This window comes from Microcaecilia unicolor, chromosome 3 (assembly GCF_901765095.1).
Source record: "Microcaecilia unicolor chromosome 3, aMicUni1.1, whole genome shotgun sequence".
Taxonomy (NCBI): Eukaryota; Metazoa; Chordata; class Amphibia; order Gymnophiona; family Siphonopidae; genus Microcaecilia; species Microcaecilia unicolor.
In genome coordinates, this window is record NC_044033.1 from 253,874,851 (window position 1) to 253,887,975 (window position 13,125).

At 46.9% G+C, this 13,125-nt stretch overlaps 1 protein-coding gene across 2 annotated transcripts in view; it reads left to right on the top strand.

The window, feature by feature from the left end:
* The window catches only part of EPS8L1 (EPS8 like 1), a 36,935-nt gene extending 24,856 nt beyond the window's left edge, over window positions 1-12,079 (top strand). For both annotated transcript variants that reach the window (XM_030197875.1, XM_030197876.1), the window contains exons 9-21: window positions 776-825; window positions 1,088-1,214; window positions 1,310-1,398; window positions 3,829-3,903; window positions 4,336-4,484; window positions 5,293-5,434; window positions 5,611-5,660; window positions 5,987-6,083; window positions 6,324-6,479; window positions 6,729-6,831; window positions 9,770-9,950; window positions 10,596-10,728; window positions 10,823-12,079. In XM_030197875.1, the coding sequence (XP_030053735.1) occupies window positions 776-825; window positions 1,088-1,214; window positions 1,310-1,398; window positions 3,829-3,903; window positions 4,336-4,484; window positions 5,293-5,434; window positions 5,611-5,660; window positions 5,987-6,083; window positions 6,324-6,479; window positions 6,729-6,831; window positions 9,770-9,950; window positions 10,596-10,728; window positions 10,823-10,900 (1,430 nt within the window). In that variant the 3' untranslated portion in view covers window positions 10,901-12,079. The remainder of the gene's footprint in view (window positions 1-775; window positions 826-1,087; window positions 1,215-1,309; window positions 1,399-3,828; window positions 3,904-4,335; window positions 4,485-5,292; window positions 5,435-5,610; window positions 5,661-5,986; window positions 6,084-6,323; window positions 6,480-6,728; window positions 6,832-9,769; window positions 9,951-10,595; window positions 10,729-10,822) is intronic.
* Window positions 12,080-13,125: the final 1,046 nt, after the last annotated feature.

The following is a 13,125-nucleotide window of genomic DNA, read 5'->3' on the forward strand; positions in this document are numbered from 1 at the left end:
AGATGTTGGAGTGAGGGGGGAGTCAGCACTGGCAGAGTGGTGCATACAGATGTTGGAGTGAGGGGAGTGAGCACTGGCAGCGTGGTGCATACAGATGTTGGGGTGAGGGGGAGTCAGCACAGGCAGTGTGGTGCATACAGATGGAGTGAGGGGGAGTCAGCACAGGCAGCGTGGTGCATACAGATGTTGTGGTGAGGGGGAGTCAGCACTGGCAGAGTGGTGCATACAGATGTTGGAGTGAGGGGAGTGAGCACAGGCAGCGTGGTGCATACAGATGGAGTGAGAGGGAGTCAGCACAGGCAGCGTGGTGCATACAGATGTTGGGGTGAGGGGGAGTCAGCACTGGCAGCGTGGTGCATACAGATGTTGGGGTGAGGGGGAGTCAGCACTGGCAGAGTGGTGCATACAGATGTTGGGGTGAGGGGGAGTCAGCACAGGCAGTGTGGTGCATACAGATGGAGTGAGGGGGAGTCAGTACAGGCAGCATGGTGCATACAGATGGAGTGAGGGGGAGTCAGCACAGGCAGCGTGGTGCATACAGATGTTGGAGTGAGGGGGAGTCAGCACTGGCAGAGTGGTGCATACAGATGTTGGAGTGAGGGGAGTGAGCACTAGCAGCGTGGTGCATACAGATGTTGGAGTGAGGGGGAGTCAGCACTGGCAGAGTGGTGCATACAGATGTTGGAGTGAGAGTGAGTGAGCACTGATAACATGCTGCATACAGATGTTGGGGTGAAGGTGAATCAGCATGGTGATGCTCTCTTTTCTCATGTAGTGGACGGAGTCTCGCAGGAAGTGATCTCATTGCGAGCTGAGCATGATGTGGTGAGTTGCTCTGTACTCCTGTTCCCATAGTCCCATCTCCTGGACACCCCTAGTCCCAATCGTACGGAAGCTCAAAGTGCTGTGCATCCTTCTTCCAGCCCCCACCATTCACGCACTGAGATCTTGAGGGCAGAAAGTCCTCATGTTATTGAACTGGACTCCTTCAGTTTCTCGTCCTGGGTTAATCGCTCTGGATTTCTCATTCTGTTTCTCATCTTGGGTTTCTGGTCTTGTCCTGATGAACCCTTCTTTCCCCCTTCAGGACATTCTCAATCACACATTCGATGACATTGAGAACTTCATAGGAAAGCTGCATAAATCCTCCGAGGCCCACAAGATCCTGGCTCATCGGGACAAGTCTCGCCGATCAAAAACTAAAGCGGCTGGAGGTGAGAGGGGTGAAGAAGGCCCTGGGGTGGTGAGAAGGGGCCCATGTGATATGACCCAGTTCACCCTCCTCTTTATTCTCATGTGTCTCTTCTAGAGGGGCTCCTGACACTCCGAGCCAAACCACCTTCAATCTACGAATACACGGACATCCTGCAGAAATTCAAGTACTGCTTCTCACTGCTGGTAAGGAAACACCCTGTCCGTCCCACAGACACCCCATCTACACAAGAGACACCCCTTTCACACGTGAGGCACGAGAGACACCCCATCCACACCAGAAGCATTTTATCCAAACTAGAGACACCCCATTAATACAACAGGCATTTCATCCACATGAGAGTCACCCCATCCACACCAGAGGCAGTTCGTCCACATGAGAGTCACCCCATCCACACCAGAGGCATTTCATCCATACGAGAGACACCCCCTTAATACAAGAGGCATTTCATCCACATGAGAGACACCCCATTCACATAAGAGGCATTTCATCCACACGAGAGACACCCCCTTAATACAAGAGGCATTTCATCCACACGAGAGACACCCCCTTAATTCAAGAGGTATTTCATCCACATGAGAGACACCCCCTTAATACAAGAGGCATTTCATCCACATGAGAGACACCCCATTCACACAAGAGGCATTTCATCCACACGAGAGACACCCCATTCACACAAGAGGCATTTCATCCACACGAGAGACACCCCATTCACACAAGAGGCATTTTATCCACACGAGAGATACCCCATTCACACAAGAGGCAGTTCATCCATATGAGAAACACCCCCACTGCTAATGTTAAGCCAGAGACAGCTCATCCATGCCAGACACACACATCATCACCAGAGACCCCAATCCAGACCAGAGACATTCCCTGCTGTCAACACCAGCCAGAGGCAGTCCATGCATGCCAGACAGAGGCCAAAGCACACCAGAGACATCCCTTCCACGCTAGAGACATCCATCACTGCTAACACCAGACCTGAGACGGCTCAACTGTGCCAGGCAGACTGCTAGCACACCAGAGACATCCCTTACCATCCACTCCAGAGACACTCCTCACTGCTGTCGTCACTCCAGAGACAACACTGTCCATGCTAGCATCTGTTCCCACCTGCGGAGGGCCCCCGGGGATCTGTACTGGGACCAGAGCTTCTTAACATCTTTTACAGGAAACAGTCAAATGACACATTACTCAAAGCTGTTAAATCACCAGCGGTTCTTTCCGGGGACCTTTGTGCATTGCCCCTCTCAGTTATTTATTTTGTATTTCTTACATTTATAGCCCACTGTAGTCATAGAGACAAGTGATGAGACGGCTGTTCCGGCCACTAATTGCCAATTTTGTACTGGAGCTGTATCCTGACCTGGGTGTTAAAGCTTTTCTTTTCTAACAGAGGGACATTAGTTCTTCACTCTGACGTGTCACTTCCTGCCCAGAAGAGAAGACAGCGATTTCTTTTAGTTGCTGCCACCAGTGGTTCATCTCAGGGTCTTATTTTGGTTGAACTATCCTTGTAAATAAGTGTGAGTCTGTTAAATATATTATCTTTGACCCTGACCAGAAAAGCAGAGAGTCTCCACCCCGTTCTGATCCGGGTAGAGCGTCCACTCCGTAGAAGTATTATTACTGCTTTCTTACTTCCGTGTAGGTTATATTCTTTTTGAAAAGTTTATATCCTGATATTTTTGCCTTGCCCCCCCACCTCTGGTATTTCTGGACTGGATTGAAAGATGTGACATCATGTTTTACTCGTGATATGTGCTTCATAGGTGTTGTGTTAACCTTTTTAGTTGCTGTATCAAGCAGTGGCGTAGCCAGGGGTGGACCCAGGCCCACCCAGTAACAGCACACCTTTGATATGACTGACAGGGATCCCCAAGCCCCACCAGCTGAAAACTCCCAACAGTTGACCCTCCTGCATACCTTGTAAATAGCAGATCTTCGCCTGGAGCGAGCAGTGACTGATATATACTACTTCCACCGGCCCCACAGCCTTCCCTCTGACATATTCCCACCTATGAGGAAACAGGAAGTTGTGTCAGTGGGAAGGCTGTGGGGCCAACATGAGCAGTGTGTATTTGTTGCTGCTCGCTGCCGGTGAAAATCTGCTATTTAAAAGGTATGAAGGAGAGGGGGGACTTTTAAGTGACCATGTGGCATGCAAGAGAGAGAAGGAGAGATGAAATCATCTGTGGGATGGAGCGTGGGTCTTCTGCCCACCCAGCTTGAGCACAGGCCCACACAAAATTGGGTGTCTGGCTATGTTCCTGGTATCAAGATATATTATCTTGGAATTATTGTTGTAAGTCTCCAAAAAATAAAAGTTATAAACTTCAGCATCCGTCCCAGTACAGATCCTTGTGGCACTCCACTGTTCACCCTCCTCCATTGACAGAACTGTCCATTTAACCCCCTAGTCCGCAACCCACAACAGAACAAGGGCAGGAAAGAGGGGCCACGTGCGAAAACAGTTGTTGATGGTACTGGTAGGGCCGACCCTGTTCGTGGATCTTTGGTCGAAGCTAGTCTGGCACCTCATGTTCTTACATGCGTGTTACACTCTTTGTGCCCTGACTCCATTCTTTGAAAACTTCTTTCTCCTCCTCTAGGCCAGACTTAAAAACAACATCACGAATCCCAGCTCGGTGGAGTTGGTGCACTTCCTGTTTGGACCCTTGAAGATGGTGAGTGAGGGGGAAATGGAGGGGGGAGGGTTAAGGGGATCATAATCCCAGTCCTTGTGGGCTCACCTTTTAGCCGTTGGGATCATGGTTTTCTTTCATCTAAAGTACCTATTTATATTTCTAAGGGGATTCAGAGCTAGGGCAGGGGAACTCTACATTTTAAAGACTAGTTTATCTCTCTGTTTGTCTGTCTGTCTGTCTGTCTGTCTCTCTCTCTCTCTTTTGCTTGGGATCCAGGGGTAGGCAGAGGTGCTGCCCATGTTTTGAATCCTCATAATGGATGTCTCTTACTGAGGGTTCGGGGATAGGGCAGGAGTACGCTCCATGTTTTGAAGCCTGCTAATGGCCATCTTTTGCTGTCTCTTGGCGGGAATCTGGGGCTGAGGCAGGGGTATCTTCCATGTTTTGAAGAGGTGGTTGTCTCTCTGGCAGACGGTGGAGACCTCGGGAGGTGTCGAGATGGCCGCTGACATCAAAAACCCTATGCTAACCAAGGAGGCGGTGAGCTTGCTGAGAGAGAACCTGAACGAACAGGAGATGGGTCTGTGGATGTCTCTAGGACCGAACTGGACAAAGCCAAGGTGAGGAGCAGGTGCATAGCCAGAAGTGCATTTGGGGGAAGGCGCAAAGGTGGACTAAGGGGGGCAGGTATTCTCCCTTCCCCCACCCCACTACAACATCAAGGGCATATCTTTGCTGGCATCGCCCGGCCAGCCAAAGAGGTCTTGTCCGCGAGTCCTGTCTGTGCTGCCAGAGCAGTTCTCAAGGTTAGCAACACACTTCAGCCGCCGACGTCAGCACTCCCGCACATTCTCATTCAGGGGGCCTGAACCGAAGGCAAGGGAGCCCAGGCCACCCCCCGCCATGACTACACCACTGGAGAGAAGAGAAACATAACTGATGATAGCAGACCAGAACAAATTGGTTCTTCTGGTTTGACAACATACATCAGCTATTCAGGCCTGTCTAGCTGTAGGATGTCATATCCAAGTCAAACTTGTTCTCGTCTACTCTTCTGAGTAGATAAACACCAAACCAACCTCAAAGGTTCCCATTCTCCCCCTCCCCCCCCAATGCCTTTTTTTAAAAATCTCAGCCCTGTTCCTACTGCTGCTCTCTGCGTCTTGCGTGAAAGGGATGTCTAATAGCCAGGCTGCCCCTTCCTATGACCCCACACTTGGCATAACCAAGCACCTAAACCCCTCCTCCAACCAGTGTGCAGTCACAACGCTCAGTGCCTACAGGATCCTTGAAACACCTTTCTCAGAGGGGTCCTTGGTATCTTTCAACCCTTGTTAGCTGAAAGGGGGAAAAAAGGTTAACCTCCCTGAACCCATATGGTGTTTAACAGGCTGACATGGCGGGATCTCTCTCTCTTCCTGTTGCTAGGGTGGAGTTCCCTCGAGATTATGCAGAGCCCTACATCCCCAGCTTCAGGAGCGGCTGGCAGCCACCCCAGGAGGACAGCAATGGGCAACGTTGGGAAGACCCAGTGGAGTTACAACACCGACACGAGGAACTACGATCCCAGGTACTGAGAATGGAGGGTCCCAGTCACACCTTGATTTCCATCATCTATTCATGCTCATCATTTCTCCATTTCTCTGCCCCTCTTTTCCTTCCTAGCGTCTCGCTCTCCCTATCCTCCTCTGATCCTGCTGTCTCATAGTGTTCCTCCCAATTCATTGTTGTCTTTTTTTCTCCCAGCAATCAGCTCCCCAGATCCTGCAGCCGGCACCAGCCCTCACCATCAATGGGTCCGTAAGAAACCTTCTGCCATCTTTTTCACTGTCCAAAATCCACTGTGTGTAGTGTTACATAGTTGTAATGTGAATATCCATGTGCATGCTATAGTGTTACACAATTGTAGTGTGATGTGTCATTTAGCATTAATGTCATGTCTGTTCACACTCTGTAGTGTTACACGATTATGTGATGTGTTATGCAGTGGTTATGTGTGTGATATTAATAGAGTACAGTGCCCGATGCATAACTGGCAGATATGGGAGGGCCGTATGTGGTCTGCATAAATAAACACTGACCTCCCCACCCCCCCTTTGCTTCCATCTTCTGTCCTCTGCAGGCATGGTGAGACTCCTCGTAAATGTGTCAGCTGCACCTATGACTTTGTGGCCAGGAACAGTAATGAACTTTCAGTGCTGCAGGGAGAAGTCTTAGAGGTAGGCCTTAGGGAACTGGGCAGTTTTTCCACAGGGGACCAGCTTCTGATTGGTTAGACAGCACCAGTCAAACCGTTAAGAGGCACAAGAGAGAAGAAAGGGATGGAAGCAAGGAGAAAATATAGACTTTGGGAGGAGGAGACATGGAATTGGGGAGGGGAGGGGAAGAAGGTAGAAGAAGAATGGCAAGGGAGGAACCTTCTTTGTGTTCAGTTGAACACTTTTGCTCTGTACTTCCAGGTAATCGATGACAGCAAGAAATGGTGGAAGGTTCAAAACCATTATGGGCAGCTGGGTTATGTGCCTTACAATATCCTCACCCCTCATACTTCAGAAGAAACTGAACAACTTAAAGTAAAACCAAACGACGCTGAAAGCACAAGTCAGCAAGTGAAGGTATAGTCATGACAAGGGCCACTGATACCACATGGAGGTTGGGACATGGACATTGCTAGGGAGAAGCTGATGCTGCTGGAGTCTCCTCCAACACTCTGACATGGAATTGCTGAGAGGAATTTAATTTAGCACAAATGCCTATGTTTAAATATGGTTGTGAGTCTGTTAATAGCAGAGCTACTGAGATAACATTTAAGGTCCCAACCTTTTGGATTTGAGAAACAAATTTCCTCTTCTATATATTTATAGAAAAACCCACCTCCAACCCCTCCCAAGAAGCCTGTGAATGTGAAGTCCCATGTGCGATGGGACAGTTCTGAGACACTGAACAGAGACACCATCAGTGAGAAAGGTGAGGGAAGAATTGAGTCTGGTGAAGCTCCAGGCCCTGATGGCTACCTTTTCATTAGTTTTGCTGTAAACCACATTGAATGAATACTCACGTATTGCAGTATATATAGCTAGCTAGCTAGATAGATAGATAGATAGATAGATAGATAAAATAACCAGTATATTAGCAACATGTGCTCTTCAGAAATTCATGCATGTGTCATATTTATTTATGTATTTTGTTGCATTTGTATCCCACGTTTTCCCACCTCTTTGCAGACTCAATGTGGCTTACAATACATCATGAGTAACAGAAATACATGAAAAAGTATGCATGTAGTGTTAACTGCAGGATTTTGAGTAGTATGATAATGATAAAACATAATAGTGTTTCAGCAAACAAACATATTAAGAAGTATCTAAGAAATATATAAGAATTGTATAAGAAAGTATACATTTAGTAGTAGTTACAAGATCTTGGGTATCATGATAGTGAAAAACATGGTGGTGTTTTGGCAGTTTGGTATAGTAGAGATAGTTTTGGATGTGCGTATAGGAGTTTATTATATTTGTTGATCATTGTTGTATGCCTTGTTAAAGAGATGAGTCTTCAGTAGAATTCGGAAGTTAGCTAATTCATAGATCATTTTTAATTTGCGCGGCAACGCATTCCAGAGTTGTGTGCTCAGGTAGGAAAAGGTTGACGCAAGCATTAGTTTGTATATGAGACCTTTGCAATTTGGGAAATGAAGATTGAGGAATGTGCGGGATGATTTTTAGCATTCCTGGGTGGTAGGTCTATCAGGTCTGACATGTAGGTTGGTGCGTCTCCGTGAATAATTTTATGAACTAGATTGCATACTTTGAACGTGATACGTTCTTTAAGTGGAAGCCAGTGCATCTTTTTTCATAGGGGTTTAGCACTTTTGTATTTTGCCTTACCGAATATAAGTCTGGCTACAGTGTTTTGAGCTGTTTGAAGTTTCTTGATTATCTGCTCTTTGCAACCAGCGTAGAGTGCATTGCAATAATCTAGGTGGCTGAGTACCATTGATTGTACCAGGTTGCGAAAGACAGTTCTTGGGAAGAAAGGTCTTACTCTTTTCAGTTTCCACATTGAGTGGAACATCTTCTTGGTTGTGTTTTTCGCGTGACTCTCAAGTGTTAGGGGTCGATCGATGGTAACTCCAAGAATTTTTAGGGTGTCCGAGATTGGAAGCTTCAGTTTTGGTGTGTCAATGGTGGTGAATTTTTTTATGTTATGTTGTGAGGTGAGTATTAGGCATTGGGTTTTTTCTGCATTGAGTTTCAGCTTGAACTCGTCCGCCCATGTGTGCATGATATGTAGGCTTTGGTTGATGTCATTGGAAATTTCCTTTAGATCATGCTTGAATGGAATGTAGATCGTTATGTCATCTGCTTATATGTATGGGTTCAGGTTCTGGTTTGATAGTAGTTTCGCCAAGGGTATCATCATTAAGTTGAATAGAGTCGGTGAGAGGGGGGATCCCTGTGGAACTCCACATTCAGGTGTCCATGTAGATGATGTAGTCGAATTAGATGTCACTTGATATGATCGCGTGGTTAGAAACCCCTTGAACCAGTTGAGAACATTTCCTCCAATTTTGAAATACTCGAGGATATGTAATAGTATCCCATGGTCAACCATATCGAAGGCGCTAGACATATCAAATTGCAGCAGTAGTATATTTGTGCCAGTTGCAATTGTTTGTTTAAATTTATTCATGAGAGTAACTAGTACCGTTTCCGTGCTGTGGTTGGACCGAAATCCTGACTGGGGAATCGTGTAGTATTGAGAATTTGTTTAAATAATTTGTGAGTTGTTTGGTTACCATCCCTTCCGTCAGTTTGGTTATTAGGGGTATGGATGCTACTGGCCTGTAGTTAGTTAGTTCACTGGCACTCTTCTTTGCGTCTTTGGGTATTGGAGTAAGTAAAATGTTTCCTTTTTCCTTCGGGAAGAGTGTGATTTGTAGCATATAGTTTATGTGGTTCGTGAGGTCTATTATAAACTGTTGAGGGGCAGATGTCATGAGGTTGTTCAGGCATATATCTAATTTATAGTGAGATTTGGCAAATCTTTTGAGCGTTTGGGAGATAAGATCCTCTGATATTGTCTCGAAATTGGTCCAGGTTCTGTCTGCTGGGTGTACACCTGGTTCTGGATCTAGACAGTCAAGGAGTGTGGCGTAATCGGTGTTACTGTCTGGTATTTTAAGTCGTAGTTGTACGATTTTCTCATTAAAGTATTTCGCGAGATTGTCTGCTCTTGGTGTGTCTTTGTTGTTGGTTGTGATTGGTGTGGTATCTAGTAGTTTATTCACGAGTTGGAAGAGTTTGTGTGTGTCTTTGTAATTCAGTCCGATTTCTTTTTTTATAAAATAATTTTTTGGTTTGTCTTATATATAACATATGACATATATATAACATAGAGAGAGCATTAAATAGAAAGATTTAGCCTCTTCTCATTCCCTGAGATGCTCACTCAATATGTAATTAAACTCTGGAATTCATTGCAAGAGAATGTAGTAAAAGCAGTTAGCTTAGCAGGGTTTAAAAAAGGTTTGGCTAGCTTCCTAAAAGAAAAGTCCATAAGCCATTATTAAGATGGACTTGGGGAAAATCTACTGCTTATTTCTGGGATAAGCAGCATAAAATGTATTGTACTGTTTTGGGATCTTGCCAGGTACTTGTAACATGGATTGGCCACTGTTGGAAACAAGATGCTGGGCTTGATGGACCTTCAGTCTGTCCCAGTATGGCAATACTTATTTTCTTAAAATGGGGATTACACTCCCCCATTCTCCAGCCCTTCCCAGTCCAGGACTCTTCTAAAACCCCTATGGGGATGACCTCTGGGATCTAGAGACAGGGTCATGGCTGTATCCGTTGCAATGTTTCTAGGATTCATGTCATCACTTCCTCTTTCACTGCCTTAGATAAATACAACCAGATTAATGTCATGAACGAGGAGCTGCTCCTTCGGTTGGCTAATGGTCGCACAGCACCCCAGAAGACCTTCTCCATACAGAGGACGTTAGACACCGCCGTACCCCTGAGTGATGAGTCCAGTCCTGCGGAGGTGAAAGCCTGGCTGCAGGCTAAAGGCTTCAGTTCCCTGTGAGTGCCAGGCTCTGTAGCTGCTGTGCTGATCATCCCCTGGTGGTGCTTGAGTGAGGTGACTGGTGGATGACTGGATGTTATCTGAGCACCGATTGTGTTGTCTGAGTTTTTCGATCTGTGAGTGAGCGTATTCTTTCTGCATTCTAATTAGTCAACATTTGTCATCTTCTTTCAAGCTCCAATTGGTGAGTGGTAATGGTGGGCAGTTGTATATCCTAGCCTGTGATTTTCGATGGTTGGAGTGTTTCCTGGATAGTGATTGGTAGATGGTTGTAGGGTCTCCTAGGCTATGATTGGTAGGTGATTGTAGGGTCTTCTGCTCTGCAGTTGGTGGGTGATTGTAGGATCTGGCCTGTGATTGGTGGGTGATTGTAGGATGTGGCCTGTGATTGATGGGCGATTGTAGGATGTGGCCTGTGATTGGTAGGTGATTGTAGGTTCTCTTGGTCTGTGATTGGTGGGCAATTGTGGGATCTTCTGGCTTGTGATTGGTGGGGAGGTTTTAGAATCTTCTGGCCAGTGATTGTAGGGTCTTCTGGCCTGTGATTGGTGGTTGATTTTTAGGGTCTTCTGGCCTCTGATTGGTAGATATTTCTAGTATCAATTTTTGGACTAAGTGTGCATTTTGCTCTCTCTGCTCAGGACGGTCAATTCCTTTGGTGTCCTCAACGGAGCTCAGCTCTTCTCCCTGCAGAAAGATGAGTTCAAAGCAGTGAGCCCAGACGAGGGAGCTCGGGTTTACAGCCAGGTCATGGTGCAGAAGTCATTCCTGGAGGTAAGGGACATTTCTCTGTGCTGTGTGTGATTATCTGTGCTGTGTGCACGCTTCTGCCTCCAAGACGCTTTATGTTTTCCTCTGGCCCTTGCAGGACTCCAGAAAAATCTCAGAGCTGGAGGCCGTGATGGAGAAACAGAAGAAAAAAGTGGACAGCGAAATGGAAGAGTGACTTTGGGCTAAAACCCATGACTGTACGAATTCTCTTTCATACAAAGAACAAATTTATGTACAGATATGTCCTCACAGCACAGAGAGTTGCAAGAACTCAAAAGCTTATCTAACCATCACTTACTGCCGGGGCCTTGAATGGAGAGAGGATTGGCTGTCAGTTTCTTGAGATAGGGACACCACGGCCGATCCCACGATGCGCTGATGTGACCCCAGCAGTTCGATCCACCTGTCGTGCCTGATCTTACCTCTGCCAGGACACTGTGTCCACCTGTTTGCCATGGTTATACTCTCCTCTCGCAGCATCTGCACGCTGGCAGGGAAGGCGTTTCCTGGATCTTCCTTCCTCGCTGGCGTGGATGGCACCTTCCTGTGCTTTTCCCAGGCTGGGGTGCTTCCCTTCTGACAGACCGTGCCCCACTGCCTTGGACCACTTTCCCTGCCTCTGACCCCCTCCTGAGAATGACCACAAGTGGACACTGTTCCATGGGGTGGTCTCAGATGGACACATTCCGACCCCCCTCCTCCCCCGGTGCTTCAGACAATCTGTGCTGTGGTTTGAGAACTAATTTCAGTGTAATTGTATGCATTTCTTTGTGTTAATTTTATAATACTCTCATTTATCACACTCACCCCTTTGTGCTGTAGGCACCGAATCCCCATCAAGACCCCGTCTATCAGAAGCGTATGAAGTTGCCCAGTCTCCCTTGGGGTCCTTCCTTGCCTGCCCTGGGGGAAGGAGGGTGGTGAGGGGCAATTATGCAGGTCACATGATCAGGAAACACTGGTTTCAGATTGGTGTCCCTCCCTCCTCCCTCACCACTCGTGCGAGGACCTCTAACCTGTCCGGGAACTGGAAGAGGTGATGAGACCCTGATGAAAGACTGAGGGACAGACAGCCTTGGCTCACAGCTGTAGGGCACTGGTGCTTGGGTGAGGCACCTGGTAACGATGAAACTGCTTTCCTCGGTATGTAAAGCTTTCCACAAAACAATCAAAAGGTCGCTGTGAACCTAAGGCCAGGGTAACTACGTATCGTGAAACTGGTGTATTTATATATGAACTGAGTACTTAAAGATGTCCCTGGGGTTCTCTGCGGTTTGGGACCATTTAGAGATGGTTCACCAAGTATGAGGGACTCTTATCAATGCTTGTATTAAAAAGAAAAATCTTTTTTAAACGGATTTTCTGTTCATTTTCCAACTGCCATCCCCGCCTCTCACACTTTTTTCCATGTCCACTGGTATCTTAAGTTTGTAAGTGAAGCTCAGTGACCATCACCCTTCCACGGACAAACCTCTGCCAGCCATCCTGTGCGGTGCATAAGACAGACGATCACCTTGTCTCGATGCAGGGCTTGTATGAGGATATTAGGAGATCCAGGTGACCCTTGAACTTCGCATCCCCTCCACCAAGTTACCAATCAATAGCGGATCCAGCTCAAGCGCTTCCTCCTACTGGCAGCTGCTCCATCCAGCATAATGCTCCCTTCTGCCACTCTGGCATGGCGTCTCCTTCTGCCTCTCCCTTCGCTCCCCTGCCCAGGTTTCTCTATTACCCTCCCTTCACGTGTTTTTACACCGCATATCAGCATCATCCAAATTGATCTGCTTTTTTTCCACCACACTTAGCATCATCTCTCTCCCCTTCCCCTCTGAGCTCTTTTGACATCCTACCACATATATCCGCCACCTTCCCTACCCCCCACTCCTAATTACTGTAGTTCTAGTTCTTCAGCTGCATATGAGTTTTGCCAGTGTTCCTGAGGGTCTTGTGCAGTCTTTAGACTCCAACCCAGCCTTATGGGGAGGGGGCTTTCCTGCATTTCCTGTCCACTGGTAGGATGATCTCAGCCAGCAGCCCAGAACCACCAGTGAAATGACTTTGTAAAGTGGCAGGGGGCTGGCATGTCTGATGTCATGTCTGCTGATCTCGCATATCAAAGAAACCCTGGCCACAAGGTCTATAAAATAATGAGTGGAGTGGAACGGGTAGATGTGAAGCGTCTGTTTACGCTTTCCAAAAATACTAGGACTAGGGGGCATATGATGAAACTACAATGTAGTAAATTTAAAACAAATCGTAGAAAATATTTCTTCACTCAATGTGTAACTAAACTCTGGAATTTGTTGCCAGAGAATGTGGTAAAGGCAGTTAGCTTAGCGGAGTTTAAAAAAGGGTTGGACAGCTTCCTAAAGGAAAAGTCCATAGACCATTATTAAATGG